Below are 11,360 nucleotides of genomic sequence, written 5' to 3'. Positions count from 1 at the left end.
GCAACTCGACGTTTGTAGGAGAGAGCGCGACGAGGAAAGGAGAGGGGTACCGAGTTGCTCGTGCTCGGGCAACACGCTTTGTGCTCTCGTTCGTCTGTGTAAATTGTCCCCGCTGTTCACAGCTGACAACAATTGCATACACACAAATCGCCGTGTGTAAATGAAACGAGCAACACCAAAAGGGAATGTGAAAAATCGCGTCGACAAAAGTTTCCGTGTATAAACACAGTCTTATTAGTAGTTTTCTTCTCTCTTTCATCACTATTTGTGTAGTTTCTGAGGTCCAATTCGTAGTTTTTGCGTTGTGTACTGATACATATTTATTGAGCGAAGGAAATTATGAATAAATTATTAAGTAAGACTTGTAGGTATGAACAGTTTATAATGCACATGGTAAAGTTGCAGTCTGCAAATATTTGATGTTCTCTTTACCTCAGCTGTCGAGTCAGAAGATGCTCTTTGCAAGAAAACTCAACTCTTCAGGGAATTTTGTTCACGCGGGACTTATTAAAAGAGGTAATGGTTGTTATTGTTTTGAGTTTTATCCAAACACCGATATACTTAAAAGTTTCAAAAATGAAATGTAGCATTAAATATTGTACCTAAAATCACACTCAAGAAATAAAAAGGAATTTTCTTCTATACAACTTTTTTAAATCAGTCTGAAGATCTCCAGAAAAAAACTTTCGCATATTTAGTTCTTCAAGAAAATTTACACCAACGGCAAAGTTCTTTTTCAAGCAACAAAAAGAATGAAACAAATTCTTGTGATTTTTCTAGAAAGCTGTTAAACATAATATATACTAGAGAAAAACTTTGTGAAAAAAAATGTTATACGTCTTATCCAAAGTTTCACTAATCAATTCTAAATTTATCAGACTTAAAATTTAAAATGTTTAATTTTCCGAACGAAATTGGCTGATAAATTTAAAATTGATTGGTGCAGCTGGGCATTAATGATCTAAAAATGAAGAAGAAAATGCGATTTTATTGCAATTGAAAATTTTTTTTTAAAAGTAATGTGAATTTTAAGAATTCGTAAAAACGTTTAACTTTTTATTTTTTACGTATCGAGCCCTAACCGCCAAAATAACGTAAGCGATATTTTTTTTAAATTTCCTTTTTGATGCAGAAATATTCCTAGAGATGCATTTCTGCATCAAAAAGAAAATTTGAAAAAAATGTCGCTTACGTTATGTTGGCCGTCAGGGCTCAGTATATCAAAAATCGGAAAAAGCTCAAAAGAGCTTCCTGTTCTGTTTATTTGAATTTTTTATATGTTGACGATTTTTACATGCAAATGACGATTTATTATAACCAATCTGACGATTTCTCACTTCTGTGACATGGCAACACTGCTGCCCAGTTAGGGTTGTGGGAACACAGTCGAAGCATCTGGCAACACTTACCTTTTGGATGGGACTTTTACTATTCTCTTTATGCACTTATTCATAAGTTTTTCCTCTTTTCGGTTGCAAGTTTTAAACTTATAAATTTCCCACGGTGGTGGTTAGAATTTTCTAGACTTTTTTACGTGCCACTTATATCTGATCCGCAAAAACTAATTGCGACTAATTCTAAGTGTGTAAACAAATAATAAAAAGTATTCTTTGCGTTGTAAGAAAAATCATTTGTGGATTGTTATTCCCAACAGGGTCAAAACGATACTAGTAAATACAAGTACATACTCGATACTTTTCGTCCGATACCAAGCAATTTTCGTATCGATACTTTTGAACCAAATACTGAGTAGGTATCGGAAGAAAGTACTTGTATCGAAACTCGATTCAGTGACAATTTTATTCCCGGACTATTATTTTTTAATTCAACAAACTCATGAATAGTTAAAAATTTTTGGCAGTTGAGTTGCCAACGAAAAGAAGGTCCTCCAAAGAAAGACCCACTTCCATCTAATCTAAGTCCATTTTAAACGCAACTTCTCCAAAAGGATTACCTAACGTGCTTGTTTTATTTCTTTCCGTTTGTATTCAATTTAAGGCAAATCTACTAAGTCCAAAAGAAACACATAAAATTCGATAAGCTCACAAAAAATCTAAATATTTTAATTTGCAACGGAACGGAAAGTTTTTATAAATGGATTTAGCAACTTTTCACTCTAACAGCCATATCCACGTGTTGTCACAGTCGTCTATTGTCACAGTTCAATTGTCATTATCGTGTCATCAGCTGTTGTCATAGGTATACACAGTCAATAATGACAAGCGAAAAGCTCATTTTATTTGCCAATTCCGGCGAAAGTTTCTCTATGGTGAAACAGCTGTTCTTTGTTTATATTTTAATTTGTTCTTTTTGACCGCCACTGCAACAAAAGGGATTTCTTTTAAATAAAATACACCACAGCAGTGGATTACGGAACACCGGAAAAGTGAGTAATTTTATAATAGGAAAATTTATTAAATTTTGTTATGAATTCGTGTAGTAACACGCGTGGAAAATATGAATGCACCACACAAGAGCAGCTGCAGTTTTGCGAAGACCACCCCTAACAGCAAACATGTAAAAACTGTCCAAAAAAACTGTTGTCTCGGAGTTCCATCAGAAGTCTTCTTCTCTGTGTAATTTTTGCCTGCTCCACAATAGCCGCGTACATAATAATTATTTCCTCCATGAATAATATTATGATATGCATACGCAAATAATAACTGTTTAACACACCTATTTAGGCAAATAAAGTGGTTTCACAGTTTTCATTTAGTAAAATTTTTGCAATTTTTTTCTGCAAAATTAATAAAATTGACAATATTAACATATGTTTTAGCGTTGTCACGTACTCAATAGGTCATCACAAAAATAATAGCAATTGTCACCGCTGGAGCTTTCAAATTGCCCTCTGCATACCTAAACGTGACAATTGTTTGTAAACATGCCAATAGTTATAGCGGCGAGTTTTGTCATTGCACGCGAATAGGGCTGTAAGCTAGCCATATGAATGCCGGCACTGTTTCCATTTCATTTAATTTCATTTATTAAACAAATTCATTAGTAAAATAAGATATTAAAGCTCTTTTATAGTACAACAGTAATTATAAAGCACAAACATAAAGCAACAAAAGGAAAACAATAAGTAAAAAAAATAAAAGAAAAAGAAAAATACAACTAATTCTAAGACTAAAAACTAACATTATTACTTAAGTAAAAACACAACGAGACAAACGTAAACATGTGTTGATAAATACATACACATATGATAATCCTAGCAGCAACCGGATTCCAGCTTTCGCTATCGCTAAAACTCCATCGCAAAAAAATACTAAATGGATTTTTGCAATTTTGGGAGATTTTTGCGGTTCGCGCTTAAAAAATCATCTCTAAAAAGTTTAATTTTTGGTTCATTTTTTTGGTGGGTTTTAGCGATGAACAAAATGAACCCGGATAAAGTGAGTGAACAGATTTTGACAGCTCATCAGCTAAAATGGCGACTCCAGCGTCTTTTCCATTGCTACAAATCTCCATTGTTGGCTTAAAATTCTGCGAATTTGGCGACTAGAAAAAGTTTGTGCTAAAAAAATAACGCGACAAAAAAGGTAATGCTTATATTGTTTTTTGTTAAAAATACTCTTTTATATTAAAGAAATTGTTTAATTAATAGCAAAATATGGAAAACCGCAATAGCAAAAGAGTGACGAAGGATCAAAAATATATGCTCGTTCAATATTTGGAGGATCATAGAGAATTTGCTCACGACCGGTATGCAAAACATTTTCCCGTAAATGATTTTGTTTAAGTTTTTATTTTTTAAGATTCGTCAATGGCACCGGGAGCAAAAGTTTAGCTGAGCAGTGGAACCACCTCGCCGAAAAATTAAATGCTTACGGAGGATCCATGAAAGATGGTGAAGGATGGAAGAGAGCGCGGGTAAATATGAGGTAAATATGTTTTGAAAATGTACATAAGTAGCACTAAGATTCTTAAAATTGTTTTCGATTAATGATAGGAGCAAGGCCAAACAAAAATCCCAAGATTTGAGAAATGCTATGGAGCGAAGCGGGGTAAATTCATCAATTACCGAAAAGCATCTCAGTAACCTCGACGAGAACATCATTGGCGTGATGACCACAGTGGCAGTGGTCGGTCAAAGAGAAGTTAGCGAGCCACTGGTGAGTTAAGAACATTTCCATTTATAAATTATTTCTATCCATAGATTCGAATTCGATCAAAATGTTTTTGTAGTTTGAACATACCTACATATGTATATATCTATAATTTATATAATCTATATATAAATACGCCACAAGAAAATTTTGCAATCCCTTTTCTGAAGGCACCGTTCGCTCGATTTCAATGAAACATACACCGAATTAAAGGATATAACTTGCTCTAATCCACAAATGTTAGTCGCGATACATAGGGGGCGTGGCATCTGACATATAGACTAAAATGTGAAAACCACTATATCTCTAAAACCAATTATGCTGGAGAACTGAAACTTAGCACAGACGCATAGATTGTAAATACCCTACTTACGGTGAAAAATTGTAGGTATTGGGGATGTGGGTGTGGCACTTCCCATACAAACTGAAATTCTCATATCGCTTATCTCTGGAACCGCCTATGCTAACGTCCTAAAATTTCACACAGCAACATATGTTGTCAATACCGTACTTACGGCAAAAAGTGGTAGATTTTGGAAAAGGAGGCGTGGCGCCGCTCATACAAACTCAAATTCTTATATCGCTTATCTCTGGGACCACTTATGCTTACGTCCTGAAATTGGAGACAGCAACATATGTTGTCAATACCGTACTTACGGCAAAAAGTGGTAGATTTTGGAAAAGGGGGAGTGGCACCGCCCATACAAACTGAAATTCTCATATCGCCTATCTCAGGAACCGCTTATGCTAACGTCCTGAAATTTGACACAGCTATTTATGATAACAATAAAATACTTATGGCGAAAAGTGGTAGATAATGGGAAAGAGGTGTGGCACCGCCAATACAAAGTGAAATATGGCTTATCTCTGAAACCACTTATGCTAACGTCCCGAAAATTGACACAGCAACATATGTTGCCATTGCCGTACTTATGGCGAAGAGTGGTAGGTTTTGGAAAAGGGGCGTGGCACCGCCCATACAAACTGAAATTCTCATATTGGTTATCTCTGGATCCACTTATCATAAGGTAATGGAATTTTACAGACCTACATTTATACACATATAGAATCGCAAGAATCATTCAATTGGGAACCATTTTCTCCCAGATTTTATAATCGCATTAAATGATTGCTGTTTTGTGCAAAAGTTTTTAGAAGGATCTGTGTGTTTGTCTTCCGATAGGTGGCGCAGGGATTGAGAGCTATCCAAAAAAATCATATATATGATCAGATTTGTTTCACTTTTAGAACACATATTAGTAACATAACTCGGTAGCCCAATCGTGTGATGAAAAATATTGGGCTCTGGCCCAGTCTTGATGAAAACCAGTGTGAAATCGCCGTTAGAGAAGGAAATATTATCTTTTGTTGTAAACCTTCAAGATACTTTCTCTACCGTTAACGATTCTGATGAAAAAAGAGAGAGTTTATGTAGATGTGCGCAATTTAGTTTTTAACCTGCAAGAGGCTCTCAGACAAATATAATGGAAAGAGCTTATATACAGTCTGAATTGGTATATGTTTGACATATTAGTCAGTGATGAACATCTCATCTATACATACAATACATATGCATATCTTTTATAAATGAAAATCGAAGTTTCTTTCTCGGTCTATTTTCAAAAACTGCTGAAGAAATTTGGAGGAGACTCCGTAGACTTAGCATTAATCAATCCGGTGTTAGCTTTCATAATTTGATTTTAAGTCTTCCTGTAAATTTGCTATAAATTATACTGGTGGACTTCAGTAATTCGCATAAAGGAGTTAGTATTGGTGACAGGTAAAATTCAAAAGTGTATGAAAAAAGATGTCGAATTTCGACAACTGGGCGATACTCGTAATTTTTAATTACAGAGAAGTTCCGGCGCAGTAACTAGCGTGGAATTATTTGACGCCTCTGTGGACCACTTTGAGATAGAGGTATGTACATACGCCTTATGATTGTCTCTGTTTTTATTTAACTTTTTATTACAGTTTCTTGAAGGAGGCGATGAGGAACCGCAAATGGCACCGGATGTGGTTCCTCAGGATCCACTTCCACCACAACGTCGGGCTCCCAAACGCAAAAATTACTCTTTAGAAGAGAGCAACGCCAAAATGATACAATTAGAAGAACGCAGAGTCGTCTTGGCGGAAAGAAAAATTGCGGCGCTGGAGAAAGGAAACTCTATAGAAAAGAGAAAGGCCGACGTATTGTCCAATATCTTAAATAAATTGGATTTACTTCTACAAAGGTGATTGTTCTCGGAGTGATCGTAGAAATATAGATATTTGAGCTTTACGGTATGTTGCCAATGAATTATGAACGGTACTCAGACGTTTATATTTTGACGTTTAACTGATTTTTTGAACTTCAATATTTCTTTTATAAAAATATACCACATCTATCGTTGCTTTAAACTTTGTGCGAAAGTCGCGAAAAATCAACAAATTACGAAAGGCTGTGATCAAAATTTAAAAGCTTTTATCAGAATTATTAGAAAATATTTACGTACGCAGATATATAGCCTTCAATTTCAGTTCCATAAAATGCAAGTTTGAAGTCGGTCGAAATCCGCGTTTGATTTTTCGAATATATCTTTGGTTTAAGGTGTAATGTACTTTCTTCAACATAAAAAAATGCCGACATACTTTACCGCGAAAAATTAACCGCGAATTTTTACCGACTTCAAACTTGCATTTTATGGTACTAAAATTTAAGGCTATATAAATGCGTAGTAAAAAGTTTTTTAAAAATTCTGATAAGTTTTAAATTTTGATGAGTTTTTCGTAATTAGCCGATTTTTCGCGAATTTTCCACAAAGTTTGAAGCAACGATATATGTGGTCTATGTTATTGAATTTACTATATTTTTATTAAAAAAAATATGAAAGTTCAAAAAATCAGTTAAACGTAAAAATGTAAACAAACGGTACATTGTAATTCAATGGTCATATACTATAGGTTTAGTTTTCCAAGCTGTAGAACAGCGCGTTGTTTTTTACTTATGTAAATAAATTTGGTATTTAAGCTTTAGGTTAAGTTTTCAAGCTGTGGAACCGAATTTTATTGTTTTTATTTATGATTAATTTAAATTAATTAGATATTTAAGCTGTAGGTTAAGTTTTCAAGCTGTAGAACAGCGTTTTATTGTTTTACTTATTGCTAATGGTAATAAATTAGGTATTTAAGCTGTAGCGTAAGTGTACATGTTGTAGAACAGCGTTTTAATTTTTCATTTATTATTAATGTAAATAAATTAGGTATTTAAGTTGTAGGTTATGTATTTCAAGCTGTAGAACAGCGTTTTAATTTTATTGAATTTAATGAATTTTGGACTGAAATATGCATATATAGAAAATACTTAATATAAAGAAAATAAACGAACACGCAATTGTTTTTTAAATTTGAGTAAGCGTTAATTGAATTATTTAAAAAATAATAATAGTAATAAATGCTTAAATTAAAGGATGTACCCTAGTGGTCAGCTAATTAGGTTAGTTGCATTTTGACCAGTTTTGCCTGTTTTTATATTGTTTATAATGTTTATTTTTTTATAAAAGTATAAACCCACATTTCACACTTTGTACAAAATTTGTAAAAATTGAATTCAAATTAAATTGTTTTAGACCATTGAATTTAGTAGGACAAATAGCAAGTTTCAAAACGCTAGAATTTTTAATATTTTTATTTTTGCTGACGGTGCTATGTAATTTCTTCCACGTAAAGTATGTTCGAAACGACTATTATATGGAAGAAAATACCTGGCACCGTCAACAAAAAAATATTTAACATCAAGGCAAAGTTTTAAATATTTTGGGAAATTGGTAAATCTCTTTGGTTTTTTTAATTTTTGTACAAAGTATGAAATGTGGATTTATACCATGATTCAATAATACAAGGTTGCGTAATTTGTGACAGCTAAAATTTGACACTCCTTTATCCAGATTTGTACTTTGGAAGTAGGAGAAAGGGGAAGAATGTGATCGCTTTTGCGAAAACGGTCGTAGAAAGGTACTACAAAAATTACGCAAAGTATACAATTAGAAGTAAAATGTGTATTATTTATTCTATGCAAATTTGCAATATATTTGGTGTTTTAATGGAAATACTAAACAATACATAAATATGTTCATCATTTCCTGGAACCGACCGTTCAGCTATGCAAAAAGGAAAACTGCAGATCAATAGAAGTTTTTATGCTCATTTCAAACATGCCAAAATTATTTGGCGCAAAAAAAAAATTAAGACGTTCTAGAAGGTTAAAGTTCAGTTTTTAAATTTTTTAAATATTAATATCTTACGAACTGTAAGTATAACCGATAAAAAACGAATGACGCCACCATAAAGATAACTAATTTGTCATTCAGCTGGTGTACATAATTTATAGCTTCTTGTTTTTTAAACCAAAACCACTAAGAGGTCTATTCTGCACGTTACCAAAGATTTTGTAACCGAAAAATTGTATTACCAAAAAATGTTACCAGTTCTTGTCACCGCGATTCTAGGTACATTGGTAATGCAATTAAAATATTCAGCAATTCAGCTATGAAGAATTGTGCAAATCCTGGCATTGAATATTTCACGGGGCAATAATTTGTTACCAGCTTATGAGATGGTAACAAAATTTACCGGTTACAAGAGTATAAAGAATGCGAAAAAGGTTTTAAAATTGACAGGAACTTTATTTACCGGTTACAAACTTTTTATTCCCAGCGCAGAATAAACAATTCAGTGATAATAAAAAATACAAATAAACAAAGCAAATAAACCTCTTCGTTATTTTTTGCCTGCGCCAAATTAGGTATCGTTGTAATCAGCGTAAAAAGTTCTATCTATCGGCATTTTTGGTTATTTTATAGCTAAACGGTCACTATTCTACACTTGTTCTAGAAAATTACATTTAGTATGACGAATTTTTGGTTTTACTACTAATATCACTAGAAACTGTAGAGTAAGCAACATTCTGCACAAGTAAAGGAGCCGATTTTATGTGTGGGAGCGAGAAGACTGTTTTATTACAAAACCTTTCTATTATTGAATCATGGATTTATTCGATGCTGGTTATATAAGGCGCTAGACTTACAGCCTGATTCTCTATCTCGAAACGAGCGTTCGTCTCATCCAAACAGCCGTTTGTTCGTGTATTTGTACTACCTAACACGAATTCGCTACCCTGGCGATAACTAGTCGATAACAGCTGATTGTTATGTGACGAAAACGTAACAAATGTGAATTCTCTAACACGAATACGACTTCAAATAAAGAAAAAAAGAGTCAAATTCAAACGAAAGAGTTTTTGCTATCGTGTGAGCCGCTAAAATGGATAATTCAAGCAAAAAAGGCAGGAAATAATCGAAAAAACATTCGTATTATTATAATTAATTTTTTGGTATACTTTACAGTGTTTAAAAAAACTTCCAGTGCTCAGTTCGATGTGCTGGTAAAAGAGCTGGAGAAAAATCCAGACTTGGCAAAAGGCGCTCCAATGTTTGGTGCGAGTAAGAGCCTGGTAGAACTGCAGTGGAATGAATTAGCCAATAAATTAAACGCACATGGACCTCCACAAAGAACAGCTACCGAATGGAAAAAGGTAACTCCATTTTATAAATAGTAAATTGTATCAAACATTGTGCTTGTAATGTTTTTCCAGATTTGGGCTGATCTTAAAAGCCGCACAAAGAAGAAAATTGCGGAAAATGCGTCCAGCATGCATGCCACAGGTGGTGGACCATTCCGGCTTTCGACCGGATCTTGCTGGTGTCAAAAGCGGCCACACCAAGTGGTACAGTTCTCGGTGTAAGGCAAGTGGTTGTACGCTCAGAACCAGAGCTTGACCAATCACCTCAACCACCATCACCTGAGGAGCTGATCCCAATAGTTGTCACTACTCCGGTCCGCACAGCTGCACTAATTGGGGTTGTGACACCTACCAGACAGCAGTCCACTACACCAAAAAGGCATATAGCCGCAGCATCAGCGCCACAAAGCAGCCGGAAGAGAACTTTCCAGGAGCTTATAGCCGAGTCAGCGAAGGAGCAAGCCTCTGCAGCGAAAATTCAAGCTGAAGCTGCGCAAAAAATGGCAGAAGCGGCTATGATTCAGGCTGAATCCACCAGATCCATAGCAGAAACGCTTAAAGAGTTGCTCGAGATCACAATCAGGCAAGCACAGGCCATTGAAAGTTTGCAAGACAAATTTGTTTAGTTCCCTTTTTATATATATTTTTTTATTTAAGCCACTTGACGGCGGATAATTTTGTTAAATCAAAGTGTACAGTAATTCATAAAAGGATAGACTCGGAGTTAAAAAAAAACTGTGGCCATTTGTTCAACGAAAATTTTTAATTTGCTAAGTTTGTATAAAAATATGATTCATACTACAACAATAATTTCAGAAATCAGAGCTTCAAACTTTTTGCAAAATTTAGGAACGTTCCGCAAATTTTCCTCAAAACTGTCCACTATTCAATCACATTTTTCTTGGAAAACTTCGATTAAAAAGAGCACAATTTTGATAGCAATTTGCAGTTTTCCTAAAGTTAGCAAAAAATTTGAAGCTCTGATTTCTGAAGTTATTATTGTAGTGTGAGTCATATTTTTTATAATCAATTAGCGAATTAAAAATTACGGTTGAACAAATGGGCACCGGTTTTGTTAAACTCTCGAGTCTATTCTTTTTTGGCATCTTGATTAAAAAAATTTATCTTTGCTGAACAAATGGCAAGAACACTCACTGTACCTAAAATGAATTGGCTGTTTATAATTTTTTAGCAATAGTATTGAACTGAATAGAATTAATTAATTTGACTGAATTTAACCAAAGTTTTTTTATGTTTATAATAATAGTAGTATAGATTAATATTAATGAACACAAAATGTTATCAATTCTGTGAATAAAAGTGTATTTGGAGAAATTTTATTATAAATTGTTTGCTATTTGTGTTCTTATATTAGCTGCTACTGTAGAAAGATCCTCAAGTACTAGGTCTTCATCATTTGGCTCAATAGCGTCTTCAGCTTCGATTGGGGTGAGGGACAAATAATTTTTGTAAAATATACAGATGTTGTGAATTGCACAACATGCATTCACAATTTGCGTTGTCTTCTCTGCGGAATAATGAAGCCCTCTTGAGCCAATTATACTTCGGAATCTATTCTTCAAAACTCCAAAGCAGCGCTCAATGATGTTTCGAGCCTTACAGTGTTTATCATTGTATCGTCTTTGTACCACATCTGATGGATTTCTATACGGCGTCATCAAAAAGGG

The 11,360-nt window shown here is 34.1% G+C and overlaps 2 protein-coding genes across 3 annotated transcripts; both read left to right on the top strand.

Annotated features, from left to right (window-relative positions):
- The first annotated feature begins 2,144 nt into the window (after positions 1 to 2,144).
- LOC118755255 lies at positions 2,145 to 6,841 on the top strand. 2 transcript variants are annotated; one of them, XM_036490104.1, is made up of 7 exons: positions 2,145 to 2,386; positions 3,373 to 3,513; positions 3,611 to 3,708; positions 3,762 to 3,887; positions 3,956 to 4,118; positions 5,967 to 6,032; positions 6,087 to 6,841. In XM_036490104.1, exons 3-7 carry the CDS (start codon positions 3,617 to 3,619, stop codon positions 6,348 to 6,350), a joined length of 711 nt encoding a protein of 236 aa, XP_036345997.1. In that variant the 5' UTR covers positions 2,145 to 2,386; positions 3,373 to 3,513; positions 3,611 to 3,616; the 3' UTR covers positions 6,351 to 6,841. The 2 variants fall into 2 exon arrangements, with proteins under 2 accessions (XP_036345997.1, XP_036345996.1); XM_036490103.1 differs by having other exon boundaries at positions 2,146 to 2,386; positions 3,373 to 3,545.
- Positions 6,842 to 9,409: 2,568 nt separating this feature from the next.
- On the top strand, positions 9,410 to 11,089 carry LOC118755253 (nuclear apoptosis-inducing factor 1-like; the record flags this gene model as incomplete). Its single annotated transcript, XM_036490102.1, is given in 3 exon segments — positions 9,410 to 9,435; positions 9,497 to 9,684; positions 9,745 to 11,089. Coding segments are annotated over 3 exon segments (360 nt in total). The 3' UTR covers positions 9,895 to 11,089.
- Positions 11,090 to 11,360: the final 271 nt, after the last annotated feature.

The sequence above is a fragment of the Rhagoletis pomonella genome, unplaced genomic scaffold (genome assembly GCF_013731165.1).
Source record: "Rhagoletis pomonella isolate Grant_MI unplaced genomic scaffold, Rhpom_1.0 Rhpom_scaffold_05743, whole genome shotgun sequence".
Taxonomy (NCBI): Eukaryota; Metazoa; Arthropoda; class Insecta; order Diptera; family Tephritidae; genus Rhagoletis; species Rhagoletis pomonella.
The sequence above is the reverse complement of the archived record's forward strand: the minus strand, read 5'-3'. Positions and strand labels throughout refer to the sequence as shown.

What these genes read in the sequence shown, in the direction of transcription:
- LOC118755255 (XM_036490104.1), top strand. Translation starts at nt 3,617, where the DNA reads ATGGAAAACCGCAATAGCAAAAGAGTGACGAAGGATCAAAAATATATG. An exon ending in AGAGCGCGGGTAAATATGAG is followed by an intron (nt 3,888 to 3,955) that starts GTAAATATGTTT and finishes GATTAATGATAG; the next exon opens with GAGCAAGGCCAAACAAAAAT. An exon ending in TGGACCACTTTGAGATAGAG is followed by an intron (nt 6,033 to 6,086) that starts GTATGTACATAC and finishes TTTTTATTACAG; the next exon opens with TTTCTTGAAGGAGGCGATGA.